This window comes from Oryzias melastigma, linkage group LG13, assembly GCF_002922805.2.
Source record: "Oryzias melastigma strain HK-1 linkage group LG13, ASM292280v2, whole genome shotgun sequence".
NCBI lineage: Eukaryota > Metazoa > Chordata > Actinopteri > Beloniformes > Adrianichthyidae > Oryzias > Oryzias melastigma.
Genome location: NC_050524.1, coordinates 13,290,288 through 13,305,714, shown reverse-complemented (window position 1 = coordinate 13,305,714; position 15,427 = coordinate 13,290,288). Strand labels below are relative to the sequence as shown.

General features: G+C 38.9%; 1 protein-coding gene across 1 annotated transcript; it reads right to left on the bottom strand.

Moving 5' to 3' along the window:
* Window positions 1-2,273: 2,273 nt before the first annotated feature.
* LOC112149674 (zona pellucida-like domain-containing protein 1) lies at window positions 2,274-6,663 on the bottom strand. Its single transcript, XM_024277523.2, has 10 exons — window positions 6,218-6,663; window positions 5,532-5,752; window positions 5,264-5,445; window positions 4,856-4,928; window positions 4,517-4,614; window positions 4,165-4,245; window positions 3,829-4,000; window positions 3,632-3,737; window positions 3,149-3,178; window positions 2,274-3,047 (listed from the first exon to the last, which is right to left on the bottom strand). The coding sequence occupies exons 1-10, from the start codon at window positions 6,354-6,356 to the stop codon at window positions 2,875-2,877; spliced, it is 1,275 nt and encodes a 424-aa protein (XP_024133291.1). The 5' UTR covers window positions 6,357-6,663; the 3' UTR covers window positions 2,274-2,874.
* Window positions 6,664-15,427: the final 8,764 nt, after the last annotated feature.

Here is a 15,427-nt window from a genome sequence, read left to right as displayed (position 1 = left end):
AGCGGGTTCTCACAAGCTGAAGTCACAAATTGAGAACCGCCCCTTTCAAGAAGAGTGCGCTGGCAGAACTGCCCCCAGGCTAACACAAACATCCAAAATACCCGCGAAGCTAGCAGTGATTAGCTGCTAACTTTGCCACTCAGCTAGCGATAATCAGCTGCTAACGTCGCCACTTAGCCAGCAGTGCTCACCTGCTAACTTTGCCGCTCAGCTAGCAGTAATCAACCATAACTTTGCCACTCAGCTAGCAGTAATCAGCTCAGCCGCTAGTCCCGGCCATCACTACATTCATTAAAAAAATGTGTTCTTTATTGTACTCAAAGGTAAGATATGATCTAATAAATGGATATAGTTTACTCTGAAAGACCTAAGAAAAGCATGGTATAGTCCATTTTAAAATTAAATAAATAAATAAAAAAATCGAAAATATTTGAAGTAATAAGTCAGATTTTTAAGTGACTGCTGCTCTGATAACAGGCATGGTCATTGTGGGCCTCTTCCTGTCGCTGCTCCGCCTCCTGCAAAATTAACAAAAAAAACCCCTGTTAGACACTTGATATACCTGAGATTTTAAAATTCTGATGGGGTTTAAAATAAAATTTGATGATGTGTGCCTTTAAACATCTCTTATGGTTCATGCTTCCCATTCTCCCCGCCCACAACTGACCTGACTCGGGTTCGGCGTTCAAAGCCAAACCACAGAGTCGTTCCTATTTTTCCTAGACGAAGGCTAAATCAATTATCGCTGATTGTAAACCGAGAAGGGGAGGGATGATAGAATTCATTCCTCCCATTTCAGCTAACTCTGGACATTGTGGAGGATGAATACGCAGCAAAATGGCTGTTGAAATCAGGGATTATACTGACGGGGAGCGGGGTAAGCCGGGCACAAAAACGCCATCCCACTGCGACACGTGAGACGCAGCAGCCACCAACAGGCTTTTAGATGGGTCATTGGAGATGAAAATGATGATCGCAAATGAGCTAATTCAATTGTATAATTCATGCACACAATATATATAAATTCTGGAAAAAGCAAAAAGCCAACTAACTATTAGAATTCCAAAACATTTCCAGTTTGGTTCAAAATTTGTCACTAAAACTAACATCTTATTGCTTAATATCTAAGAAAAAGTTATTTTGAAAGGTCATAACCAGCAGAGTTGAAGTCCTGAGTTTAAGTTGCACTTGAAGTCCACAGACAGGATTGTAAACTTTTAGATTTCTGAACAATATTTAACATATCTTCACATTTTTGGACCTGTCAGGTCTAACAGAGAAATGTGTTGCCTCTGTGCCAGACAAGATCTATTACTGGCTGTTTAACCCTTTAACAAACCCCCTCCAAAAATAATATTGAAAAACATAAATGAAAAAATTGTTTTCAATTGATTTTTGCCTTGGGTAAGTAAGACACATATTCTCTGTGTTATTTTTTTAATGTTTTCTCAAAATGTGCTCAACCATGTCGTTGAGCAGGCGGTTAAATGGATTTGAAGTGACAGTTTGTGACAGGCTCAGGCACACTTGAGATCCGGTCTTGTTGAGTGTGGCTTGTGAGGCACTTCATAAACCCCAGAGAGACTCTGGATTTTATGTCTCACACATTTAGTTTCATCAAACTCCAGTCCAGATCTGATGTCTATAACAGTGATTTGTGTTTTGGGATCAGTTCGAATCAGTGGTTTGCTCATTTTTTCCACCTCATTTGACAAAAACACAAAATGTGCAACTGTTGAGAGCAGATGATTCAGTCAAACTTTCATTTTTTGGGGGGCATTTATGCTTTACAACTTAAAGTAGGTTTTTAATGTGATCCACCAAAATAAATGCATTTTTTTATATATAATTGTTGCTTCATATTTGCTTTTATTCCAGTAATCTCTGATAATCTGGAGGTTTTATGTTCTTTTAAACATACATGCTTACTTCTACTTCCAGGCTTCTATACCCTCTGCTTGTTTTGAGAGTAAAAATCATGAAGCTAAATGGATTTCTGGGTTTCCCAAACTGTCTCCTCATTTGCTGTTTTTATTGCAGACCAGCCGTTTTTAAGCATCTAGATAAAGACTCTTGTTTTTAGACATATTTTGCAGATTTCTAACATTGCTAAAAAGTAATTACACATATCCATCTTCAGATCCCGCTTAGTCCTGTGCAGGGTCAGGGAGGTGGGGGGAGTGATCCCAGCTACTTTAGGGTGAAGGTGGAATAACACCCTGGACAGTCCACCGGACCAATACAAGGAAAGTAATTACATCTTACTGATGTTTTGAACACAGAAAAACAACCTTGCAAACACACTAGATTTAGAAAAATCGCTTTATTATCACAAAAAAAGCATTTAAAATGAAAAACAGAAAAAAACATCAATAATCTATTAACTAATGCACTATTTGGCATAAATACTTGGTCTCTGCGCTAATCTCCTCTAATAATCTGGATAAAAACATGAGCAAATTTAAGGGGCTATCAAAGTTCTTGTGTTTTTAACGTCAATTTATGTTACAAATAGATCTTTAAACTTTTACGTGCAGCATCTAACTACCAAAAAATCATGAAACAGTTTAAACAAGCAGCGTTAAATCCATTTGTAGAAAACACTGCATGACATATCATAGTTTCTGATTTTCAGCTGTTTGCAAAATCTTTTTGTTTATAAGTAAATTACATTTGATGCCAATTTTATTGAATTCTGAGAAGAAAAAAATTATAGAAGCTTAAAAAGTTTGAGGCATATTTACCAACAACAAAGGGTTGAATAAAAATGAGGTATTGGAGGCAATAAATACCTAAAAAGCAATAAAACATCACAACCAGCGAATCCAGGAAGCAGCTCTTGTGTAATTCCTGCACGCGTGACTTCTTCATTTATCATTTAAAACTTGGGTTCCAAACACCTGAGGATGCATCTCCAGGGAGGCGGGACTTCTGCAGGAGGCGGAGCAGCAACAGGAAGAGGCCCACGCTGACCACGCCCAGGATGACCACGCCTGCGATCAGAGCAGCGGTCATCGAGTTCACGGAGTGTTTGGAATCGGCCGACGCTGTTTGAAGGAAAAAGTTGGTTGGAGACAGGATTTTAGGTGGTAAGACATTAGTTTTAAGAAATCACAGCTGGAAAATAGGAAATAAATACAGATCAAACCTAGTTGGGAGTTGTTGGTAGGAGTTTCATCTGAAAAACAATGTTAAATTCATGTTAACATGGTTCAAATTAACTGAAGATTTTGCAGTTTAGCTAATATTTCAGCTACATGCTAGCTGCTTTGGCTAATTAAGGCTTTTTTCTTAGTTTTTTTAGTCTCTTTTGGAGTTTGTCTAATATTTAAACACTAGATTTTTTTGACTAATTGAGGCTTTTTTCAGTTTTTTTGTCTACATGCTAGCTCTTTTGGCTAACCTAAGTTTTTTTTCTTTTCTTTCTTTCTTTTTTAGTTATTTAGGCTAACTTGGCATTTAGCTAATATTCATAAATTGAAGATTTTGTTTGATAAAACTGTCAAGTGGAGCCAAAATAGAGCATTTATGTGTCTTAGTGTTAACCAACAACATTTTCTTCTTCAGACGACTTCAGCAGGACTCTAAAAGTGGCAAACGATTCCTGTCAGAGTCAGTCTACGGTTCATACCACTCCTGGTGATGATTGGACCTGCAGTGATAATGGCGTTCCCAGATGCTGCTGGCAGGGAACCAGGGCTCTGCCCTCCATCCCGCCTGCGCCGTCGCCCACAGATCTGCCAAGCGCATCGTCACATTTCAGTCCTCGCAGGGAGCCGTGCGCGCACGGCGGGGTTAAAAAGCGGACTTTTGCAACTCCTCGCTTACTGGTATGAGCATGATGCAGTCGTCTGCCCGGCACAGCTTGGTGACGCAGTGCAGAAACACGGTGGACATCTTCTGATGGCGGTGCTTCACAAAGCGGAAGACCTCGAAGGAAAAGCGACCCATCTGGCTCTTCCCGTTCTCAAAGACGGTTGTTTGGGGGTCTTTATAGCAGCTGTGGTAAATATTTACAATGAAATTCACAAGTTTTTTTAAAGCATTCACAAAGAGGGCAGAAACAATGAAGATAAGCCACATTGAGAGCTTGAAAAGGTTATGCTCTCTTTTGTGCTTTATCAAGTCATCATCTCCAAAAAAAAAAAAAAAAAACAAGATTACCCAAAGAAAAGGTCATAGCGGAGTTCATCATTAGGATTCCCTGAGGGGGTTGTGTAACAGTAGTCCATCAAGATATTCCATCTGCAAAGAGACAAAACTGTGACAGAGATCTAACTGCACATGGGAAAGCACAGGTCGGGCTTTCTTTGCAGCAGACTGGCGCCTTCAAGTCCAGTAATAACATAATAGCATAATGAAAGTAGCCATAGTTAAAAAAAAGGGACTAAATCGGTTAAAACTGAATCTGCTTTGCAGGGAGACACCATCTCTGCATCACTGGTGGTTGTCGTATTAATTTATCATTTGTGATAAATCTTTAAAGGTTAGAAAAATAAACAACTTTATGGCACACCGTTTGTCTAAATTAGTGGCTTTCACAGCAGCGAAGACTCGAGTTTTCAGAGCCAGTCCGGACATAGGGATGGACAGAGGCTGATTGTACGTTGAATCCTGCAGGATGACGAAAAAAGCCTCATGAAAATCACAAACTGTTATTTTTTTGCATCCAAAAATTCTCAGACACAACAGAAAAGTTGCTGTCATGAGCAGAATTTACTGCAACAAAAAGTACCAAGTCAGTCAGTTTAAGACAAAAAAACAAATTCTGCTTCGATTTTGATCAGTTTAAAATAATCAGTTTTAGTTATAAGCCATATTAAAATCTCAAACATAAAGTAATCTCAGTACTCACGTTGTACAGGATCATACTGAGCGTGCTCACGAATGTGCCGTTGCTATCTTTGACAGAAATAGCTGCGGAGGAGCTGTAACATGAAAAAAAAAGTCATTCATTTTTTCAAGGTTTGATTTTCATTATCCATAATTATGTTTTTTAATTTGTTCTTTATAATGCAGGCAAAGTATATTTCAGAGTTTTATTCATGCTCGTTCTAAAACACATGGTCTTTAGAATATGAGAGGACAACCCTCAGAGTTATAAAGCAGAGTGTTAACCGTCACAGAAGCTTTGCAAACAGTAAATTAAATCAATAAATCCTCATTTTAATCCCCCATGCAATTCCTAAAAAAAGGGTTAAGCTCCCTTTTTGTGCACAGATAGACTTTTTTAATGAATTTATTTGTTTCGGTTCCAACTCACGATGCCAGTTGTGAGTTATTGACCAGGTATTCCAGCGGGTAGCTGCAGCTGAATTTATACAGCAGGCCGGGCAGGTAGCTGATTATAGTGGGTGGATCGGGAGTGTCAATATAACCCGAGACATTTCCAATTTGTACCAGAGACATGTTCCCGTAGGCGTTGGTCCCGTAGGCCGTGCTGACCTGCGGAGAGACGCATCTCAGCCACTTTTAGCAAACACAGCATCCGTCATATTAACACCACGCTGGAGGGATTTGCTGTACATTACCACCAGGCTGTTACCGCAGGCCTCCAGGGTGCTGAGGCTGATGCTGAACAGCACCGCCGTGGGGAACGTGTTGTTGTTGATGAAGCCTCGGCACTGAGCGTCGCTGTGGTGTCCGTTCAGAGCCAGGTCTGCGGCGGTGTAGCCGGAGTACAGCACTGGGCAGAAGTTGATCTTCAAGGTGATGGTCTGAACCCCGCAGTAAACACTGATGTCCCTCTCAGCTGGAGAAAGAAGGAGATGCAGAACTTTTGACAGCATGAGTCATGCAAACAAAAATACAATTTGTGCATCATATTATTGTGGAAACAGCTAAAGAAAGTACGAAGAAAAACTACAGGAGCAATAATTATTCCAGTGACATTTAACAACAAGAAGTAATATTTGTCTTCTAAGAAAAAGTTTACATTTTCTGAGAAAATACATTTTGTTTGACTGTATCTCAAAAAGAATAGCACAGTTGATGAAATATTTTCAGAATTGAACAATAAGTAGTACATAATATTGTGTTTTTGTTGCTTTTATCTTAAAATGTGATCAATTCAACAAAAAAATGAAAAAAATTTCTTAGATTGAAAAAAAAGTTTGAGTTTTTCCTCTTGAACTTGAGCTGATTTGCTAGTTTGTCACTCTTCTTGAGCTTTATGAAAGTTGCATCTTGTCAGTTCTTGTTTCTGCAGTTTTCTCACCAGGATAGCGGCTGTGGTAATTGGCGTCACAGTTGAATCCGTTAAACTGTGTGGAGACGGAGGCGGCGTTGCTCATCAGCAGGAATATGAAGCCCATTCGCACCATTTCGGCGCCCGACAGAGGTTTGCCCGGTATCATCTTCAGAGGGTCAGCGTTGCGATGCCCACATTTCTCGGTTGGGTGTCAGAAGACGGCTCTGATGTCAAAATGAAATGTTGGGAAAACAAAGCTGCCCTGCCTCCTCGTCTGCTTCAAGCTCTCGATCGGTGCGGTTCAGCCTCTTCCTCCCAGGTCCCCCTAATCCTTCTTCCACCGTTCCCTCTGCACCTTTTACCGCTTGTGTTGACCCTTTACCCAACCCCTTTTAAATTGAGGTCATCCCTCTTTCCAGCTCATTTCATCCCACTCACTCCTTCACCATCCCTCCCTCAAATACACACAAAGACACCTAAAAATCCCCCCAACCACACCTGTTTACCCATCTCTTTGCTTTTTACTAACTTATAATGCTTAACACATTTTATACAGATTATCTGGCAAAAAAGGTGATGTGCACCTCTGGTGACATTGAGGAATTAGCACAGCGTCAGATGAGAAAGATACTTTCAACAAAAACCCCGCCGTGCAGGACATGGGAACCTCCATCAGATCTGAATGGACAGGACAAATCTTTTCACAGCGCCAGGAAACCTGAGCGGGCTCGGTGGGTTCCCACTCATCTCTCCTCGGTCTGATCTCCGTCTGTCATTTCACACAAACGCTGGGCCTCAGCGAGGGGGGGTCCGGCTCGGGAATTAAGCTGTCATCGGCTGCTGCTGCGGCGCGCATTCACGGGAACACAAAAGTCAGCTCACGGTCTGATGCAGAGCTGTGTGTGGGTAATTGGGATGCATAAGGCATCACTTAGAGTTAAGAGTACTGGGTGCAGCTCTGAGAGAAGCATCAGAGAATTTAAATGCGAATGTTTGCTGCTTGACCTACATGACTTAAGATAATCAACTTGTGGGGAAGCCTTTTTGGCACCAAAATATGGAGAAGTAAAACACATGCTTCCATTTAGGAAATTTTAGATTTAAAAAAAGGAAACAGAGCATGTCCTTTTTTAATTAGAAACTTATTGAGCTAAATTATTGATCAGGACAGGGCATCACAAACCTTTTTGACATCATGCAAAGTCATCACTGTCATAGTCCAAAGATTATGACACCCTGACATCTCTATACTTGTATTCAATTATGCATGTTATGCTACCCATTTCACAGGACGCACAAACTATCATTTCTGTAAATAAAATGTTGCCGACATGGAGGGAAAAAAAGAATTTACAACTAAATCAAGAGGGTTATTGACTCATTTCTTGGTTCCAGAATTCTCAGAGGCGTAAAATTGTATTAAAGACTTAATTTGCAATAATCCATGCTGCTTCTGCTTCATTTATGAGTTTATGTTCTGTTTAGATTTGCTTAAACCAAGTTCAGGACTTGAAGGAAGCCGTACATGCATGAAAAGAACGTATTCCTCCAAGTTAAATCAAATGTACTTAGTGCTTTTATTTTAATGTATTTCAACACCTGACCAATACTTTGTTTCATGAATAAAGAATAGATTAGTGACTATAATCCCCCTTCAAGAGGTGGAATATTAACTGATTCTCGACTCTTCTGGATTTGAAGGAGGTGCTTCAAAAGCTGTCTTTTTCTTTTCCTTTTGCCTCCAGATAAATAATAAAAAGGAAAATCTGGACTGTGGCATTCAAAAATGAATAAATGAAATCACTTGACAATTTGCATTTCAAAAAGCTTTTACATATACAGTCCTGAGTTTCGAAGAATGCAGTGCAGGAACATATTCCAAGAGTGCAAACACTGAAGAGTGAAGGAGGCTTTCAGCCTTGATAGAGCTGAAGTAGCCCGCTGAAAGACATTCAAAAGAAAGGCCCAAAAAATATAAGTGGAAAAATGATCAAATAAAGATAACTCAACATGTAGAAAGATAAAATACATTTTGTTCAAATGCCAACTGCATTTATTTTAAAGTTGTGCTAAAGAAAATGGATGTTCAGTTTAATGCAATTAATGTTTCTAATCACAAAGTTGTCTCAAGGGCTCAAAGAATCCAAACGAAACATCAATTGAAGATTAAACAAAAACTGGTGGAATGCAAATCAGTTGAAATTGCTTTAAAGATGCAAAATTGACATAATTGTATTTTAATAATGATTCCTTCAAACGTGAAGGACATATCACACCAAAAGCTTTTCTGACAGGAAAAAAATTACCTTTCAAAATTGGAAAAAAAAGGTTTTTAATGGGTTCATTGTAAAAATAAGCTAAATTGCAAATTACATTCACTGTTTAAAATGGAAACTTTTATAAACTTAGGTTGTAACAATGAGACATGGGCTGCATGGATGGATTCAATGGATGGATGGATGGACGGATGGATGTATGGATGGATGGATGGATGGATGGATGGATGGATGGATGGATGGATGGATGGATGGATGGATGGAAGGATGGATGGAGGGATGGATGGATGAAGGGATCAATGGATGGTTGGATGGATGGGTGGATGGACAGAAGGACGAACGGATGGATGGACGAACAGACGGACGGATGGACAGAGGGATGGACGGATGGATGGAGGGAGGGATGGATGGATGGATCGATGAATGGACGGATGGACGGAGGGATGGATGGATGGATGGATGAATAGATGGATAGATGAATGAATGGATAGATGAATAGATGGATAGATGAATGGATGGATAGATGAATGGATGGATAGATGAATGGATGGATAGATGAATAGATGATGGATGAATGGATGGATGGAGGGACGGACGGATGGATGGACAGACGGACAGACACATGGATGGACGGACGCACAGATGGATGGATGGAGGGATGGATGGATGAACAGACGGAACGAGGGATGGATGGACAGATGAACGAACGGATGGATGAACAGACGGATGAATGAATGGAGAGATGGATGGATGGTTGGATGGACGGATGGATGGATGGATGGACAGGTGGACAGATGGATGGATGGATGGGTGGATGGATGGATGGATGGATGGATGGATGGATAGATGGATGGATGGATGGTTGGATGGATGGGTGGATGGACAGACAGATAGATCATGTTACACTATTTTATTTTTCCAGTCCCAATTTCAAAACTCCAGCTTGTTTTCCATCTGTCATTTATATTTTGTTTACTCAGAATCCTCTAGTTGTTTATGTACTCACTGCACTTCTTTCATTACATTTTTTTTCTATTTTGTTTTCTCACATAGATTTTCCTTTTCCTTCTACACTAATCCATCTCCACAAAAAACTAACCAGAAGTTATAAAAACAGCAAATCACAGTTTCACCTGCAAAAGATTAATGCCGTTTGATTTTACTTTTCAAGTTTTTTTTATTGTTTATGCATAAAGTCTGCTGTCATAAAGTAGGACCAAACACAACAGCATGGTTCTGATATGTAAAATAACAGATAAATATTTCATAAAGAGCTTTTTGAAGTTGTTTTTGTTTGTGCTTGAAATAAGTTGTGTGATAATTACCATCAAAGTGTTAAAAAGGAAAAACATGTCATCAAGTGCAGCTTTTATCTAATCTTATAGGTAATTTCTACCCACTTAGTAGCTTTAAAGAGTACCTAGTATCTCTTATGAGTACTTATGATGGTAAATGGAAAGCTGCCCATTCAAAGAACATTTTCCGAGCTAATTTCTTTATATCTATATATTACTGTAAAAGGTCGGCAAGTGTTTTTGCCAAAGGTTTTGGTGTGTAGCATTAGAGCCAGTCCAGACAGAAAACACACAAATATTGAAGATGGACAAATGAGTCCAGACAATCTGGACTCAGATGAGGCTCCAGCAAAAACAGATGCTAAAATATAGAAAAACAGGACATTAAGAGATCACTTTTACATTGTTTTATGGTATCAGCATATCAGCAGACCTTTTATGGCATCAGTGTTTCCTGGAAGACAGCGGTCTGAAGTGTCTGTATCTACCACAGCATCATAATGTAAAACAAAAACAAAAAAAACTAAGTAAAAGTTGGTGAAAGGGAAAAGTAAAAAAAAAAAAAAAAACAGAAATTAAGAATTTTTATTTGTTCTAGTCCTAATAATGTTCAATGTAACTTTAAATTTTAGACAAACCACAGATATGCAGTATTTTGACACAAGGCAAAAAACTCTTAAATAATATTTGTGAAGCTAATCCTTATACGTTTTTATAAATAAAGGCAGATTTTCTAAGCTTTCCAAGTACAAGAATGAGACATTTTCTTTTTTCTTTGTTTTCTTTTGAGATTTCAACTTTAAAACTTACAAAGCTACACTGTTAAGATGTTTGTTGTTTTAATACTTGGACATGTGTTCTTTCCAGCATCTTTTATTCCCAGTTTGATACATATTATAAACAAGCCTGTCTGTGATTGTTCGCTTTGTGCTTCACACTAGTGTTTTATCAGAAACTGGTAATCTCATGAGAAACCCATGATTCCCAGGACTAACATGTTTTGTTGTGGCCACTTTTCACTTTCTCTTCAAATGTAGAAAGGATTTTTAAGGAAAAACAACATTTAATTTCAGTTTTTGTTGTTGCTGTTTGGTTTAAAGCTACATTCAAATCACAGACGCGTTCAAGCAGCCGCTTTCAATAGAAAGTCTATGTTGAACTTTGACCAATCAGGGAATCGGATTTTAATACACACAAGTGCCAACTGTTTGAAAATTGATCGTGAAGGAGAAATTAATAATTGCAGTTTGTGCTCGGCTGGAATCACTTGACACTTATTATGGAATATTGCTGTGAAAGAAAAAGCCTCCGACATTTCACTATGAGCCTCTTCCAACTGTAGGAGGCGGACATGCGCTAGTAAGGGGTGTGTATTGGCAAGAGTCTGGCGATATGATATGTATCGCCATACGTGTTTCACAATTCATATCGCGATATATTCCAAGACTATCATTTTTCACTACTTTTTGAAGGTAAAAAAAAAGAAAAAGAAAAGACACAACAAAGGTAAGTCACTGAAGTACACTCATAAATAATTAATTAAATATCATAATGTCAGAATTTTAAATCAATACAAGTATCACCAAATAAAATATCGTAATATATATCGGCGAATCGATTTTTCTCTACACCCCTTATAAATAGTAGAAAACGAAGAAACCCCTCCCTGCCTGTCCAGTGTGAACACCATGGGCTAAAGACACATTCAAGAACAAAGTTTAGACCAATTTTGAACACTTGTCACATGTCTACGTAGCTTGACAAATATCACGAAACACGATCAGATCAAATTACTAAAAGCCTAACATTTCTTTTTCTTTCTGTATCGTTCAGGGGGAAATTTCCATTCAACCAACAAATTTCCTGCTTTTCTGCTCAGCTCTGACTCATCCAACCCCCAAAGCCTTGGATCCACACCTGAGAGCCATGCGGGCACCTGCTGCACCTGCAGAGTCATGAGAATCACAAAAGACTGCTGCTGCTGTTTGCTCGCGCTCGCCTGGCTCTCTGATGAGGCAGGGCTGAAATCAAATAATGAAGTGCCTAAAGGCACACCACTAATGTCGAAAGCAAACAGAATCACAAGTCCACATAGGAATGAAATGAATGCATGCAGATAGCTCATTATTCTTCAGATTATTCCTCAAAACCTGCCCACAAATGTCCTATTAAGGAAACCTTTTTAATGATTTAATTTGTACACTCAAAAGGTTTATCTTGAGGTTTATATTGTTATTTTCACACATTTTGATTTAACTTTACTATAAAAAATGGCAGATCCTCACAAAGATATCACGTTTCCTCACACTAATCCACAGCTTCATCTATTATCATGGATTCTCACAGTTAAACTCTCCTGAGCTTTTAACAATATCTGTAAAAAGTGACTCCCAAAAGTCACCCAACTTAGATCTGGATGATAAAGCCAGCAGACAGACATGTGAATCATGTGGTCTGTGCTGCAGAACAAAACCTGAGAGAGTGCAGCTGAAACATGACACTCCACGTTTATCACAGAGTGATGCCCTCATCAAAGAGCAGAATTCAAAATGATGAATTTTCTGATTTAACAAAAAGTATAGATTTATAATGTTAAGGTTCCTTGATGTCAACAATAATGAAAGACAAATAATGCTCATACAATCCCAATTGAGTCAATGAGGTCCACCTGAAATTATTCAGTCAATTTTCCTGTACAAAAAAGTTTGATCCAAGTTTATGAGAAGTTTTTTTCTGTTTGTTTTTAACAGAAGTATCTGTGCTAAAGTAAATCTCACAATAAATACTCCATTCATCATTTTCTTTTAACTATATGCAGTTCTAGTATGTGTCAAACCAAAATTGCATTCACTGTTGGTGGCTTTGCAGCTTCTAAAGCCGTGGCTTTACTGCCCCCTGGTGGTCTTTGGGATACACTGCATGCAGATGCAGCCTGTGGTCATGTGTTTCGTTTGAAATTAAAATGTATTCATCACTCAGGATTTTTTCTTAACACTATTCTGTTTTTTTATTATTCATTAACTAATGAAAAACTTTAAAATTACAATACCTTTTTTTAATTAAGCTACATACTGTTTCATGCTGCCTACTTCACCTTTCTCACCATATCACTCTGCTCTTAAAGAAGGATTTTGACTGCTGTTGTTCAAGGGGACCTCCTCAATCTTTAGTAATTTTACTGTAATTTTTACCTAACTTTCCAAGACCCACGCTGATAGAAGTCAATTTTAAGTTGTTAAAATCCATTCATCTATTCAATCTAAAATAGCATTTCTGGGTATTTCTTTGTTCAAATTGTTGTGAATCAGGAACAAATGAAAAAAACCCATTGGTAAAAGCCTGTAGCTGTGACGTATAGGTGTTACAATCAGTAGGCCACAAGCTTCACTCCATTCTGATGCATCCGGCTGGATAGCTCCTATATTGCTCGCTATTCTTGTTGCACCGGTAATATTAGGTTGGGGTTATGAGGGGCTGTAAGCGAGTGGACGAGAGTTCAAACAAAGGGATGATGGGACAGTCCTGCCCACAACTGCTCAATCAACTCTTGCTGCTCTGCAGAAACTTTGTACTAGAAAACGATTTCTTGATTTTGTCATAATAATTATAATTAAAAGACCACTAGGAATATTAAAATGTATTTAAATATGAAGAATAAAGAATTATTTGAACTACAGGAACAGTCACATACAACTATAGCTTTACGTTTCTTTTAAAAACTTGTATTTTGCCAAATTCAAAAACACAGATATAATGATAAACAGAATGGAAAAGCTCCTAATTGGTGGCTGGCAAAAAGATAAAATGACAGTTTTGCATAAATTTAACACAAATATCTGAACTGGAACCATTTCTTTTGAAGAAATCACTTCAAAAACAAATGTTTGGGCATGAAATCAAAGGATAAATTGCCAGCCATTAAGAGGAGCTGCCCAGAAAGGACACAGTGAGCCAGCTGCAGAAAGCGTGGAGGACAGTCTGCAGACAGTTGCATCCCTTTTGGTTGTGTCTCGAGGGAAGGCTCCGGATTGGATGCTGTCTTCCCTGTTTGGAGATGTTCCTGAACAACTGCGGGACTGCTAGCATTTGCATTTTCCTTTTTCACAAAAAAAGGAAGAAGCAACTGGTTTTTGCCAGATTGAAGTGAGTTCCACCACTAGTGAGCAGAGAGTGTAATAAAGGGTCCGGTCCCATGAAAGGAAGACTGTAACATGTGTGTTATTAATTTTTACAATATTGTTTTTGGTTTTCATTTGTGTCATTTCCCCTCTCGTCATGCAAACTCCTCTTTTCATCAATCTTGTAAACTGTTGTGGATCACAAGGCATCGGATGCATAAAAGGGAGTGTAACTTTATGAGAAAAGCAGCTGTGAACAATTTACTGAGGAGAGTGTGCTTTTGCTGATGTCACACACACAAAATACCATCACAAATGGCTCCATGCAAGAGTAGAAGTCCAAACAAATGTAACACAAAACAACAATGGATTGGGAAAGTCAGCAAAATCCAAGAATGAGGTCTGTCGTGTGTGCTGTTGAATTATTGCAAACACAAAACAGAATCGGTGTGTGAGCGAACAGGGTCCGAGAGAATGAGGAGAGTTTTACCAGCCGGGAGGCCCAGGTGAGCTGCTGCTGGACCTGTGATCTGTTCTTCTGGGCTTCCAGAACAGCTGACACCATAATGTTAGTTCGACTCACAATATTACGTTGTACTATTGATGCTCTGGAGCCAGATTGGAGTACGTTTACTAGACTGCTCCTGTTTCTGTAACGTTAGTTTACTTGGGACAAACATGCACAGGTTTTTTTTATTTGCAAAAGAAAAAGCGAATGAGCAACAACCTGGGTGGTGGAGCAGAGAAATTACCTCTTCATTGCCTGAAGCATTAACTTTGTGAAACGGAATCTTTATAGTCGCTCCACTCCTGTCGGGTTGTTTGAATTTGCACTTACATAATCCGAACCAATCAGCATGCATTTGCATTACAAATACCTCTCCTCGAAAATGGAAATCTTAAATGCAAGTTGGGAAAAAAAATACACAACTGAAAGGAGTAAAGCTAATCACTCGCACCAATTTTACCTTTAAAAAAAATGTTTATTGTGATTGCAGAGCTAAACTTCACCTTCCTGTCTTATCAAATGGATTTTCCAAACCAAAAGTAATTCATCTGGTTGTAAAAACACGCTGACAAATGGGGTGAAAGTGCACAACTTATGGCACCACATGATGATTCTGAACTCTGAACTGTGTCTGCACTGTAACTCTGTTTTTATGCACAAATAAACACTGTGGAGTTGGAGGGAAAAGACTGCACCAATAGCAAAAAAGAAAAAAAAAAGCACCACACAGACTATTCAGACTCTCCTAATCAATGTGTCACCTGATTTGAAGTAATCACGTGTATAAAAGACCCCTGTCTACAGAATCCCTCAATCAGTCAGACTCCATACTCTCCAATGTGGGCAAGGCTAAAGTGCTTTCAGTGGATTTAACCCTTATGCTATGTTATGGTGTCCAGATGAGCCCACATTGACGTGTTATCCCTCCAATGATAAAGGTGGACAGGATTTCATGGCTGCCATGGATACCAGAGAAAATCCAAAATCATTGAAAAAAAACAAAAGTTCAGTACGCTGTCTTGTGGGCTCCAGATGGTTCT

Excerpts from the sequence above, each read along its gene's own strand:
- LOC112149674 (XM_024277523.2), bottom strand. The coding sequence starts at position 6,356 with ATGATACCGGGCAAACCTCTGTCGGGCGCCGAAATGGTGCGAATGGGC. Across the intron at positions 4,929-5,263 it reads AATAACTCACAACTGGCATC|CTCCTCCGCAGCTATTTCTG; the intron begins GTGAGTTGGAAC and ends TTCATGTTACAG. Across the intron at positions 4,001-4,164 it reads CGCTATGACCTTTTCTTTGG|CTGCTATAAAGACCCCCAAA; the intron begins GTAATCTTGTTT and ends TATTTACCACAG.